General features: G+C 45.8%; 1 protein-coding gene across 1 annotated transcript in view; it reads left to right on the plus strand.

The window, feature by feature from the left end:
• The first annotated feature begins 1,215 nt into the window (after positions 1 to 1,215).
• The window catches only part of LOC144143044 (A disintegrin and metalloproteinase with thrombospondin motifs like), a 52,625-nt gene continuing 39,483 nt past the window's right edge, over positions 1,216 to 14,357 (plus strand). The window contains exons 1-3 of the mRNA XM_077674865.1: positions 1,216 to 1,258; positions 3,101 to 3,279; positions 8,517 to 8,609. Of these exons, the coding sequence (XP_077530991.1) occupies positions 1,216 to 1,258; positions 3,101 to 3,279; positions 8,517 to 8,609 (315 nt within the window). The remainder of the gene's footprint in view (positions 1,259 to 3,100; positions 3,280 to 8,516; positions 8,610 to 14,357) is intronic.

Here is a 14,357-nt window from a genome sequence, read left to right on the forward strand (position 1 = left end):
TCGAGCGCCGGGTTTCTGAAGCCATAAAGCTCATTGGACGATGATGATGACCCCGAAAACACTCTTCCTTCGTCGCTGTTCGCCAATGCCCCGAATTAGACTACGGAGGGCGCTGGTACCAACGCTGCTTTGTCATCCCCGTTGCCGCCCAAATCTGTATTGTTCAGAAGTGAAGTGAATTTTGTCAGCGCTGCGGCACGCGCTGATTTGGGAACTCTTCTGGAGCTCAAAACTGTGTAGCACCACCGACGTCTGTAGCGTCTTGGTTAAAGAGCTCGTGACAATATGTTGGTAGTGGAAACTGTTGACCAATGGGCACTAGAAACATAGCGACGAACTGGAGCATCCTGTGTGGAAACTAGCTTGCGAAAGCAAAGACCCTATCGTGTAGGTTGACGATGAGTTTTCAGAACCGCGTTGGCGGCTCAGGAACTTGTCAGGAGGAAAGAAAGCTGGCATCATTTTGCTTCTCGGAGTTTCAGGTTAGTCTATGCGGCATCGAATACAGGCCGTTCGGAAAATTATCTGTATCAGTGCGATGGGGTGCAGATTTGACATGGCGTCCAGAAAGAGTGTAAAAAGAATGAACTTTAGTTCCGTGCCGAATATAGAAACATAAAAGGGGACATGTCTGACACAAGCGTCATTACCATAGACATATGAAGAGCGTTTTTTTCGAAATGAGTCAAGTTTACCTGAATAGAGTTTGAAAAAACGACAATTTTGGTAAGGGACCTGAATGTAACGCCGTGGAAGCGAACTTTCCCTTGACCCTAGCTCAAATGTATAACATACCATATAATAGCTTTTACAACGTTGCATTTACGTGGCATAAGAAATTTTCTTTCGTTTCTGAAATTCTGTTCAGGTGGATTTCCCTCATTTCGAAAAAAAAGCTCCTCAGCTGTTCATAGGACGAGGACGACCGGATACATCTTGGGAATCATAATTTTACGAAGAAGCAACCTCACTTCTGTGGCCAACAAAGCATGACCAAACTTCGAAGCAAGCATCTCACTGACGTAAAGTGACACCTTTTCAAAGATAGTTGAAGACAAGGTGTCATCTAGTTTTTTCGCCAAAACAATTGTCGTGGGCGAGCACTGTAGACGTCTTCAACTTGGGGGAAAAATTTCGTTTCTAGGAACCTCGCCGCGTCTAGATAAAACTTCCGAGAGATTTCCTTCTCGTCTAGTGGTCAGCAAGCTCTTCAAGATGCTCTCCACAGCCATCATTTTTTTCCTTGCTACCGCCGAGGGTAAGGTGGCGGTATTTGTTTTTCACTGGAGACGACACTTAAGGCTGGAACTCTCTGCAGGGTTAGCGGCACCAGGGAAATTGTGTTACAGTAACGCGTCTGGTCACTTTTTAGTCATAGTAGTTGCTCTAAGAGAATAATTACTTATTAGAAAATTTTAGATTTTCTGAATTTCTGGCCCAAATTTTGCCTAATAGTTAAACATGAACAGTTTTCTTGATTACAGGGTAGGCATAAAACTTCAGTTAATTGAATTATATCAAAAATAATAGTGGCATTCAAATGCTTCTTTCGAGCATGCTTCTTTTGAGCATGCAGGATGATAAGGCTTCTAATAAAAGATTACTTCACAGTTGTTACATTTCTTGGGCTATTGTACATATTTATGCCCTCCCAGTGTATCTGTCTGCATAATGGCGAAGGAAACTGCGGAAGAAGCAAAAGGGGTGCAATGACCAGCTAAACAAATACAAAACCCCTTACAATGCACCATCATCTTGAAAGAGTCAAGAAAAAAGAGTCAATGCTGCTGGAATGTTGATTTTAACAAGCATGATTTCTTGTTGGTGCAATTATTTGTCAATGCCATTTCGTCAGCCTGCCACAACTTGCTAATATTGTCACCTGACAGATCCGTTATTGTGGTCAGTTGACGCACGTGTGTTTGGAGTTACAGCCCAAGCTAACTCGTGGGATCAAGCGTTGCCATTCTAGTTTCCAATTGTTCTGTTCTGACTTTTTACACTACATGCGGCCAAGGTATTGCAGTGCATAGTATAAATTAAAGGTCAGATCACAGTTGTTTTATTGATCCATTTATTCTATCAATTTTTTGCATAAAGTCCCCAAACCTATGTCATGCAACTAATGTAAGCATTCCTACCATGGCTCGAATCGAAACACGTCCGCATCCAAATATTGAGTGCTAAAAGTACCTGCAACTGCAGACATGGCACGGCGGCCAAACGGGTGGATTGAAATGAAACTCTCCTTTATCCAACGTACAGAAGCCATGTTAACCGGCGTAATGTTTTGTCCCTTCTAACCCTGCTCTCCGTACAACAAATATCAATTGGCCAAAAATAAATGCCCAAATGCATTACATACAGCCACTCAGTGCTTAGGTGAAAATGTTTACTGATAGCTTCTTGAACGCGAGGTGAACAGATGATGAGAAATCCCTTTTTGGATGTCCATTGGATTGGCATTGTGAACCACTCGCAGATGACAGGATACTAGACACAAATATGGCATAAATGTGAATTTTCAGCGATAATAAGATGCCTTTTTGTATCCGCAAATTGAAGCGTGTGGGGTGAAAAGGTTGGGGCACATGCTCAACGCCGCTTAAACTTTGACAGTAGCCGCGCCCATGTTTTTCAAACGCCACATTATAGTTGATGGGGGGCGCACATTAAAAACCGAACAGTATTAATTTTCCCTAGACGAATATTTAACCCTAACGCTCAGTGAGGAATTGTGTTTTTGTTTTACTTCGCTGTTTGGGAGTAAAGCAAGAACTGTGTAAGAGTTGTCATTTCGTCCACAAAGGTACGCCTAAATCAACGCCAGGAGAGGTTCTATGGGTATCCATGTTGTTAAAACGCCAAAAAAATAATTCCCGGCGAAACAAGGAATATAAATGAAGAAATCTTGTTTCCCTTGTTTAATTTGTTGTTAAGAAGGAGAATTGAAGCTATACAAAATATTTCGCAACAGCGTAAACGAGAGTGCGGATCTTCATCACAAACTTCATCATGGCGTGCTTTTGTATCCTTTAGTATATGAGTTGTAGCAAAGGTTTACTTGTGAGCCCCAGGTCAATTTTCTCTTCAAACACAGGCTTCCAAAGGCCGCAGCCAAAGCTTGTTTACCCTAGGCTCATTGAAGAGCGGTCTTCAGAAGGAAGGATGGTCATGCACGTCCACGATGATTTGACACTGAACCTTCGGAAAGCCTCTGTGGCAGCTCCCAAACTCCGCGTCCTAGAGGAAGAAGACGGTGTCACCGTTGCACGTTTAGTAAGTATGCAATAAATGTTAGAATTCCTATTGTTCATGATAAAAACGCACGTTTTGTCCGATTTACAGTTCGAAATTTGGTGATCCTTCGGCCAGCTTTTCCTACATTTAGATTTGTGTAGGGCTGATTCTTAACCATGAATATTTATGCATGCATGGATGGCTTTTAATTGAGTCCGTCAACTGGAGATAAAGTAATTTAAACTCCTTGTCGCTAGGCTCGTCATCAGCACACGTTTACTCCGGGCTCTCTCGATTCAGTGAGACTCAACAGCATATGTAGAGCTCGGAGTAACTAAAGCAATTCGCTTAAAAGGAGTTTTTAAATGCCTAACAGGTCACCTTATTCGGTTGCATAGTTTTCACCCGTTCCGAAGTCATTGTTTATCTAAATCTTCTAGAACGTAAAGAAATCCCTGTGCAAGAAACGTGACGACACCTTCTTTCTTGCTCAATGGTTTTTTCGTAATTCCAAACCGCGCGATAACAAACCGAGTTTGCTACAAAATCGGTTATCGGATGTTTCATTCACCGATCTATTCAACGATGATTCGAATTTGAAAGCCCGATAACGGGATAACCGGAGTTTTCTGTTAGCGTACCTTGTTAACAGGTTGTGTAACCCAACATTGCAATACCGGATTTCTGTTTTATGCCTAAAAGATTTCAAGTCCTGCACAACGGCGAAATCGTTTTAAGATTAACAAGTTGTCGAAAGATTTCTGACTGTTCAACAGTACGGTACGTTAAGCAACGTATGTTAAGGAGTAACATTTATGGCGTTCCTCACAAGATGTCCTCCTACACACGACGGAAATGAACAATCGAATAGCGCGCAAGCATCTCCGATTATTGCATTCGAATATTAAAATTCGCAGTTTCAAACGGCTATTGAAACGGGAAATACCGAATGCCCGTCGTTGAAAATCCGATTAATGGGATAACCACCTTTCAATGCCGGAATCGCTTCGAGCTCGTTGAATCGCATGACCAGTTTGAGAGATTTTTTCAAGCACTTATTTATGTCAGTTTTCTCCGGAGTATCCTTTACCGCCAAAAGAGTACGCAAATTCGCATTGTCTCCGGCACGTGTTTTCGCAAAATAGCGCGTGCCTCCAAAATAAAGCACCGAGAAAAGGAGCGTGCGGGCATGTTCAGAGTCCCGTGGGAAAGCGCTATACTTGATAACAACTCTCGTTGATTCTATGTCATTTTATGTTCAGTTGTGTGGGGCGCAGGGCGCCTTGGGGTAAATCAATTGCAGGCTCAGGAGTGCTGAAACGAACATTATTGCTTGCGCATTCACAACTGAAAAACGGCTTCGTTGTTCCTCAATAATTTTGTTACCGTTTTGTTGATTATAACGTTTGTAAACAATCTCATTTCAGCGCAGTTGAAGACACCACACGTAAACATACATGAGAGCGCACAGCTGCGACGCTGACCCCATTCTTAGCGGTGTGAAAATTTTTATTGCAGGGCTTCATTCAGAGGCGACCCGAGCTTCGCTTGACGCATTAACAATAATGTTATTTTATTAAAACTACAAACCGAGCGGTACCGGTTTAGCAAAGCACAGTGCTTGGTTAAGCACGCACACAGACCGCGTATGCTAAATATTTCGGTATGTCGCGCGACACACAGACGCGTTTTAGGACGCAGCCTTTCGGCAGCCGTTACCCGGGTTTCGCGGGGGCGGCGTCTGTTTGTGTCCGCCTAACCGAGTGAGCGGGCGCAGCAGCTACGGAAGAAACCGGAGAGGAGCGTCTGGTGTAGGGTGAGTTGGACGGTGGCACGCGTGTCTATGACGTCATCTCTCTCACAGCATCCCCCTCACGCTTGTTTCATGCATCGCCGCGAAGGCCCTGACACTTCCCCCAGACGCTCTTCCGTTCGCCGCTAATCGAAACCACGCGATATTTGCGCGGGAGGTTGAAACACGATTTGCAACAACACGCTCGCTGCTCCCCCGTGCGTGGATAATTCGAACCACGCGTAATTTGCCACGGCTGGGCTGGAGGAGCGGCGAGCGCGCACTTTCATACGGCCTGCGCACCCAACAAGGAAACGATAGAGCAGATTCTTGACAGAGTGAGCGCGCTTCGAACCAACCCTCTACCCTCCCAACCCTCTTTTCTTAGTCGACGCATCGCCTCTGGCCGAGCGAGCCGACAACGCTTGCCGCACGTGTTTTGAATCTGCCGCGGAATATCACCGGTACCAAGGAATGCCTTCGCTGCTATATCTCACCCCCCCCCCCCCCCAAAAAAAGACTCGTTGTGCACTTCAGTTACATGATTAAGAGTTTTAGATGTATGTTTTTGACAGTGCGCTCGCTGCCAGCGGTCCGCTCAGCCCGAGCGGAGCGTGAGCTGCAGAAACGCGTTTAGCTAAGCGATAACCTTATCTCCTTCGGCGGGAAATTATTCGCGTCACTGGTCGTGCCCTGTGCGTGTGCAAACCAAGGCATCATCCGAAAGGAAAAATAAAAATTGATATTTCAGTCATGGAAAATGCCGCGTTTATTGCCTGCCTCACCATTTTCATATAATACAGTTGCTGATAAGATATGAAGGCCTCGCATATTTTTTTTCATGTGCCCCGAGTTAAAATGTTTCTTTCAATTTTTTGATTAGGTGCTTCCGAGTGATAATGTTAGGCTGTTTGACCCTATTAGACCAAGAATTCAGAAGGGGGTAAGGAGTCGCCTATTTTACTGACGCACATGTAAATTTACACGGACAGGTATCACCTGTAGCCACGGCAGGGCTAGGGCAGTGGGAAATGCGCGCGCGCCGCCGCTCTACCCCGCCCGTGCTGTAGGTCAACCGGCGAGGGTTGGTCCGCAGCGCCAAGAACTAGCGGCGGTGAAAGGTGGGAACTATACCCGAAGCGCAGGCCGTATGAAAGTGCGTGCCCGCCGCTCCTCCAGCCCGGCCGTGAATTTGCGAAGGGGGTTCAAATGCGATTTGCAGTAACACGCTGCTCGGCAGAGGTGATGCGCTGCGAGATAACAGCGGAGTAACGCGCGCCTCCATGCGTTCGCTGATCACGCGATCCCTTCCTGAGAATCAGCAGAAATGTGCAGCTACTGAATAAAGTAATCGTCAGAGCATTTTGTATCTTTTGCGCCTATTTGTTTCTCAATGACCTTGTCAAGGAGACTTTTATCTCGATAAAGATATTGCTTATTAACCGCCTTTTTTGCCTGATGCCGGAAACTGCCACAATCGGATGCCGATGATTAAAAGAACACGCGCCGTTGCTAAGTGGCTGAGGTGTTGTGCTCCTGAGCCCACGAATGCAGGCAGAATGCAGGCCGCTGCGGCTGCTTTTCTGATGGAGGCGAAAAGCGAAAACACCCGTGTGTCGAGATTTGGGCACACGTTATAGATACCCATGAGGTAAAAATTAATCCGGAAGCCTCCAAAGTGGCTCACCTCCTCATAAGCCAGGTATAGCTTCGTCTTTTTAAACACCACAATAAATCTGTCAATGAATGGCTGGCTTAAAAAACCATTGCCTTTCTTTCCGATGACGGGCCTCAAGTTATTAGGAAGCTTTAAAATAACGCGAGAGTAGATCCTTCACGCTTGTGAGATCAGATATTACATAATGATACTGCAATATAACTGAAAGCCGATATTGCAATATTATAATCGGCCGGTCACCCCAACCCCCTTTTTTTCTCGCTTGTTCGACGGCGTGGTTCAGGAGTCACTTGACCTCACGAAGCAAGTCAACTACATTGAGCTAATCATTTTTAAAGGCAACGGCTGGTTCACAAAAGCCTGATATTTTTCTAAGGGCTCATGCTAAGCCCTGACAGAACTCAAAATGTATCGGTCCGCACGATTGCTCATGTCTCAAATCACATATCTCACTTTGAGATACGCTTCCCACCTTTATGAAATAAGTGGCGCATGCCACGTGGAGTCACCACCGTGCTACAGCGTCGGAGGCGCTGGTTGTAGTGAAGGGCAGCAATACACTGACATCTCTATAGCGTATGCGCTGATACTACCAATTAATTGCCACATGTATGCTGCTAATGCAAATGCCACGTCTTCATGATACTTGTCATCTCCGCGTAATGACCAAGTAGACAGGCGATGACAAGTTATTCTCGGTTGACAAGCAACCGAGGTATTTGGTTGCTGAGTAATTGATTTTTGATTCGGCCAGACGGCCAAACGAGCAAGAAATTGGTGTAAGCTCCCCACAACAGCAACAAAATGTGCACGAGCCCGGATCCTTGCTATAAAAGATATCTGTTTACTGTGGGCGTAGCGATCGCTATGTTCAAGCTGTAGGGTTCAATACACCGCACGTGTTAGGGCACTCTTTCTTAAGATTATTAAGGTACAAAACGCGAGTACCGCACGGCAACAAAAGCGTCACGAACTAAAATATTCATGAATGCAACATTTGAGAAGAAATATTTACGCTTGAATCTTAAATCAAAAATATTTCTGCGTACAAATAGCCCATAAAAGCTTGTAGTCACACAGCACAAAAACACATTAAGCATGCCGTAAGACGTTTCTGTTTTTGAGTTTGACAAGTACCTCTCAAATGATTAACGTTCAAAAAAGGGAAAACTAAACATCATTGGTTTAACTCGGTGAATTTCTCCAGATCTCACAACTTTCCCGGCGATTAGAACGAAACTCCTGAGTGTTTGGCGAAGCAATCTGGTACACTCATGCCTGGGGAATAAGCTTTTTTCTATTGCACTAGCCGATAAGGCATAGCTCCGGAGGGTGCCTGGGGAATGCAAAATATGATTCACAACATTGAGCATTCACTTATAACCCCTTTTTTACGCAGAAAACCTATACTAATTTACCAAGTTTACTTGAAAATTTATTTTATATGAGATCTTCCTTATTGAAAACATCGCTCTGTCAACAGTTGTACGAGGTCTATGAGAACAGATCTTTAAGTGCCCTCTTCTATTAGGGTTTTTTACTTTAAGCCACCTTGTTGCTGCGCCAAATGTAGAGCGTGGTAGAGTAATTGACTCTGAATGCGGACTGTATGCCCATAGGGCAAATAATAACGAAAATAACTACAGGGTGAGAAACTGCTATTTTAAAAGTAATCAAGTTGACGAAACGTAATGTGTTCCCTACAATGCATTTCCTCTACAGTAATCGTGATACGATTAAACAGGAGAATTTTTGTTTTTCGTAGATAACTCCAGAAAATTAAAACAATATCCTCCCTCCTCACAGTATGAAGGGGCCGACATTGAAGAGCACCTTTACGAGGATGAAGACAAAATTGCCACAGTTCATGTCACCAGAAGTGAGCATGGTGTACAAATTGTGAGTATTTTTGTGGAAATGATTAAGCAGTGAGCCAAAGCTTTTTCAAGTTTTTTGGTGAGGCTACAAGTGTTTAGAACGAAGTGGAAGAAATCAACTTTGATGCACTTACATTTTACTCTCAAAGAAGACAGATCAATTGAAAACAATTCCAGTCACTTTCATTTCAGAATCAGATTCTCGAGAAATTTTATCATTCCTCACGGAAATAGAAATGCGCCTAAACCAATGGAGTTGATGTTGTTGAAAACGTTTATTAAGAAGAGAGGGGAGAGGAGTTGGGTTAAAAAGTGGAGCACCGGGTGGCCATCCTATTCCGGTAGGCCGCGGGCTGTGGCTGCAGTCTTCGCCCGGAGAATCAGGGCTTCCCGTTCTTCGAGTTGCCTGCAGCGCAGCGGGCACTCTTAATGCTCAGGAGAAGGGGAGAGAGGAGTGGGGAGGGGGGGGGGGATTGGACGGACATGTCCAAACTAGGTGGGTGGTTGTGTTTGGAGAGTTGCAGTAGGGACAGTTGAGTGGGTAGAAAGTGGGGGAGGCATAGTGAAGGCGAGTGCGATTGTGGTACGTCTGTGTTTGTAGCACTAAAATATAACAGTGCTCTTAGGCGGAGCAGGCAGCACGCAGTTTTATATAACTATTGTCGCGAAATCATGACGAAGAGAGCAGTGCAGCATAACCCCCTTAGCCCACTCTCCAACAAACAGGATGCTATGTGATAAGCACAGCCTGAAGGCTTTGGCATGGTCTTTTTTTAAATACTTTGTATCACCTCTAACCATGAGTAACTTCATTTTTTCTGCCGCCGGGCAATTTCGTTCTTAGACTTTGCCGTGTTCATTTCTATTCTGGGTCACCAGCAACCCTCCGTCTCGGCTCCTGGAGCAATCGCTCAAAAGCTTTGTGATAGCCAAGGTCGGCACAGTCTTGGTTATCTATGGATGCACGCATTCCAGTGCTCCCTTTCACCACCGTATTACCAGCCAGGAATTGTGTAGACAGCCGCTATGGTCACCTGCCGTGACCAGACAACGTGACTAGCCGTGACATTACCCTACGGCTAGACCGTTCTCATTCTCAGTTCTTCGGTGCGTCTCCACGGACATTCGACGTTTGCTGTGCGTCGGCTCGCATAGTTGGCTGGAAATGTTGACCTGGATAGTTCACATGGAATACTTCACCCGGGGCTGGGGCTTTTGAAACTCGTAATCACCTTTCGTGACGGCAAGGACTTATCCTCTCTTTATTCTTTAGTGGTTTCACATCCTCACCGCACGCACCCTTTTGCGCTGCCTCGAACATTCGGTTTGATTCTATAGACTACAGAAATTGCTACGTATTGCTGGGAGAACGAGACAAGTCATGATTAAAAGGAATACGATACATTTACGCGCTGCCTACCCTGTGGACAAGACTAGCCTATTTAGTGACTTTAGACTACACCGCAGAATAATGTTCAGCTAAGAGGTCCCTGCTCCACTGCCTTTCTGGCACAGGGGTACACTTTCAGACTTTGACAATAGCCGCCTCAGTTCGAGCCCCAGCAGTTGTAATTTTTAAGCGCGAATGCACTTCTTAAGCGAGCCTGAAGCGTCCGCCGCCGTCCGCATAGCAACAGCTGCGGGTGCGCGCGCTCCTCGTCTTCCTTGGCAACGGGGGGAGATGGGCGCGCGCTGCCTGGCCGCTGACATGGCACATACCCACGTGGGGGATTGGCCAGGAATCTCCTCGTCTTCTTTGGCAACGGGGGGAGATGGGCGCGCGTTGCCTGGCCGCTGATATGGCACATACCCACGTGGGGGATTGGCCAAGAATCGGGCGTGAGAAGGGCTAATGCACCCGCTTAAAGGAGTACTGACACGAAATTTCAAAGCTGAGATCCGCTCTAGCAATCAAGTACAACGACAACACAAATAGGTGTCTGTGAATAAATGCATCTTTCTTTCTTTGTAGTTGTGTGTGTGTGTGTGATCTCTCTTTCGCGAGCATTACCGAACCGCGCAAATTCAACTCGTGCATTCGCACTTTCACATTCTTCCCCTCGGGGAAATGCGGGGAATTTTTTTTCCAAAATAGTTTTCAACTTGGTCTGTGTGGTATCTTTTCGGTCTGTGCTGATAAATAAGGCTCACCTGTACCATGGTACGGGCAACGCAATAATGCTTTTCATTACATTGCGGCCTGCTACAGAGCATACTGCTGTAAATGACGCTGTAGTCTGGTGCACAACATAGGTCCTGCTATACGCCTCGAGCTTCGCGATCGCTGCGCCGCCTGCCGCCGCTTCCTCGCGGCGCTTACGGGATGTCCGCTGCGCAGCTGATAGCAGCTTATGCAGTGCTTTGGTTCTCTTTCGCTTCTTTTTGCCTTTCCGCGCCCTAAACATCTTGTTATGGTGATGTCTGTAAGCAAATAGTACGTTTAGGGCACTTCAAAAAACAGCTGCGTCCTGATTAGAGTGCTCAAACGCCAACAAGAGCTAACCGGGGACGCGGTACTGCGCGCTTCTTCGCCGCTCTTACGGGCGTCGGCTACGGCAGTGGGATATCACCACTTTCATCTCCGAATATCTCAGGCGCTAGTGAATTTTGTTGACGCCTCGTTTAGACCTGATATTGGCACAGTGAGAGATTGGTTTTGTTTTGCAACGCGGACAACGATAGAACGCGGCCTTGTTGTGCATGTATACGTCGTAGAAAAATATCATTCAGGGGAGGTGATTACCTAATACCTGACAATAACTTGTGCCTTTTATAGAAATAGAGGCCATGCGAACATGTTAAGTATATTCCAGGTCTGTGGGTCGTTAAGTATATTCCAAGTCTGGAAGCAATGTAATAGCTCGTGCGGGAATGAAAAAACCCAGTGCAGCTTCGGAAATCCTAGAGACGTTCGTCTCAGGCAGGATAGGACTTACTAGACCAACTAGATGCGAAATGCACTGATATTTTCCAAGACAGGAAGGGGGAGGAGGGGGCGCTTGACTATCGTTGTGTACGTATGCGGAGCGAAATCAAAGAATGACCGTTCTAGTAATCACACACAAACTGCGTGTTCACCTTTATTTTGTTTTTCGACTTTAACGAACAGCTGATCACTCAGCGGTCACATTTTTTGAAGAATACAGTAAGGAAGTTCATAAGCGATAAAAGGTGTCGTTGGAAGAGTGTGGTATTTTTTGATAAGGCCCTCTGATTTCACTTTTGTGGTAAATTCTGCAGGCTCCCTGTGTCACATGATGATGTTTCGAAGAACGTTTAGTCACGGCCGTGGATATAAGCGGAGGATATATGCAACCGATGACTTCCGTAAATTCTTTGTGCTGACTCCCGCATGTAATTTTGCATTATCCATCGTACTTATTGCGTAGAATATCCGTAAAATTTATGCCACATTGGCTTGTTCAGGGTAGTGATCAATATCCGAGATATGAAACGTAACTGGCGGGCTGTCAGGTACGAGTGCTCCGCTATATTATGAAAGCACACGAAACCGATTTACATTGCAGTGTATAGCTGTAGCATGAGCATCTGAACGAACGCTGCTTGCGGAGGTGCTGTTAGTAAATTTCAGGGCAGTAGAATTACAATCAGCTCCATGCATATATGCCGGTTTCGTGGCGCCGACCTGTGACACACACCTGGCGCTTATGCGGACCGGATGTACCACAGTAAGATCGCGTCAGAAGCATTTACGCTCTCGTAAATACACCACATTTGCGAACGGAGTGACTTCTCCACATAAATATTTACTTCCAACGCGTACAAACGGAAAATATCAGTCGCGAGCGTGCCTCAAAAGCAACGGCGAGTGGTGAGTGGGCCGGCGACTCCCGCGACTGCTTTCGAAAGGGGCCGCTAGGGGGATTTCAGTGGCGCCCCTACAGGCAGCGCTCGAGGCGTATATATTTATGGGATGGCAACGAGAGAGCAGCCGCGTGGGCTGCGCCCTTTCCATCCCCAGTTTCTCCACTGTTGATCGTTGGGCCAACAGGATTACGCTGCATTGGCCGCTTCGTCCTCCTATTGTGGAAATATACGATCCTTTCGTAATACGCATGTAGCATGTACAGCGAAGAAAACTCACAAATGAGGAAAGCAAGTTAAAATATATTTTACGGCTCAACTTAGTGTCCCACTAGACGGTGTTAGAGTGGGGGAATACAAATCGACGGTTACACAGTTGAACAGAAAATAGCATCGAGATCGGACTCCCGAGGGCACATCGTGATCATGTCGAAACGGTGAACTACTTTGCAAAACCAGACGATGTAAAATAATCGCGAATCTTGCCCCGTAAAATACAACTTCTATATTGCAGTCAGCTGTCTCTGGGTTTCAGTATTTGAAAATGGGCAATATAAAGGAAAAAATCAAACCTTTATTGGAGTCTCACGCCATGTGAAGTGCAAAATAGTGCCCTGCCTAAATGTTCACTGTTCTTTGAAAGCCCTTGTTCCCAAATCCGAAAAGGAATGCAAGTATTCTTATGCGAAATGTGGTGAATTCATTCGAATTCAGCACTGAAAACCTGTGAAAAAAACCTTTCGTTCGGGTTAGTTTGGTTGCGGAGTTAGCAGACGGGTAAAAGAAGGAATATGCGTGAGGGAAAAACAAAACAAAAAAAATCAAGGAAGCCCACACTAACGCGTAAGACTTGAAGGTCGCGAAGCTGTACACAACATTCACCACCATCACGACGGTTTAAGTCCTCTCATTTCAGACGATTTGCGTCTTCTTCTCTGCGGCAACGACCTTTATTCTATCATTGCTGCTATAAGTGTTCGCTCCTATCATTGTTTGGAAGTTATAATCATTGGACATGAACTTGGAGGGGCGTACACTAGGACGTGTCCTTCACGCTCCGAGCAAGTGTTGTCACGATTACGCCAAACTCTGGAACGTTTGTTTTTGCCAATTTCGGCCAATCACCCTACGTGGGTATGCTTGGCATGACAGACGGGCACCGGGGGCGTATTTCCAAACGCTTCTCTGCACACAGCACCCACGTGACATGTGTGTTCGTGCGATACGGAACGGTAATTAAACGGCGTCATTGGCTGCGCCCCAAACATAAAGCAACCTAAAACATACCAAATCACTATTATTAACAAAAACAACACGTAAATTTGAGTTTAAAAATTTATAAAAAAATGTTAAACAACGAGAGAAAAAAAAAAACTAAGAGATAAACCTGCTGGGGCTCGAATCCAAGCCCTCAGCACCAGTACTCAGGGCCCTACATCGAGGCCACAAAGCCCGAACGGTGGGCTCATTTTAGCAGGCGTTCAAAAGAATAGCGCCCGCAGTGACATCACACATGTCACGTGGGTGCTCTGTGCGTCGGAGCGTTTGGAAACACGCGAACCGGGGACGCTGGGACGTCACCACAAGGCACGCGCTCACGTGCGCACGCTCGGCATATTCTGGGTATTTCTAACTGCGGACAGGGAAAATGACAATTTGCTAAACATCTTCGCTGTCAGTTAATGCGTCCGTGTTGTCTTAAAGGGGTCCTGAAATGCCTTCCGCCGATGCATGGATGTACATGTAACCAAATAAAGCAATGTATTAGCAATCTCCTCCTGCAAGAATTTTGTTAAAGCGATGAGTATTAGCTGAGAAATCGTAAATCAAAAACCGCGAATTATCGTCGCGCCGTATTTCCTCCTCCTTTCAACTGTTTCTTCGCTGTTGGCCTCCCCTCCCATGATGCTCCGCTCCTCTGCGGTGACGTACTTCCGCTATTGCG

The sequence above is a fragment of the Haemaphysalis longicornis genome, unplaced genomic scaffold, assembly GCF_048455015.1.
Source record: "Haemaphysalis longicornis isolate Haplotype H1 unplaced genomic scaffold, Haemaphysalis longicornis Haplotype H1 scaffold_6, whole genome shotgun sequence".
Lineage (NCBI taxonomy): Eukaryota > Metazoa > Arthropoda > Arachnida > Ixodida > Ixodidae > Haemaphysalis > Haemaphysalis longicornis.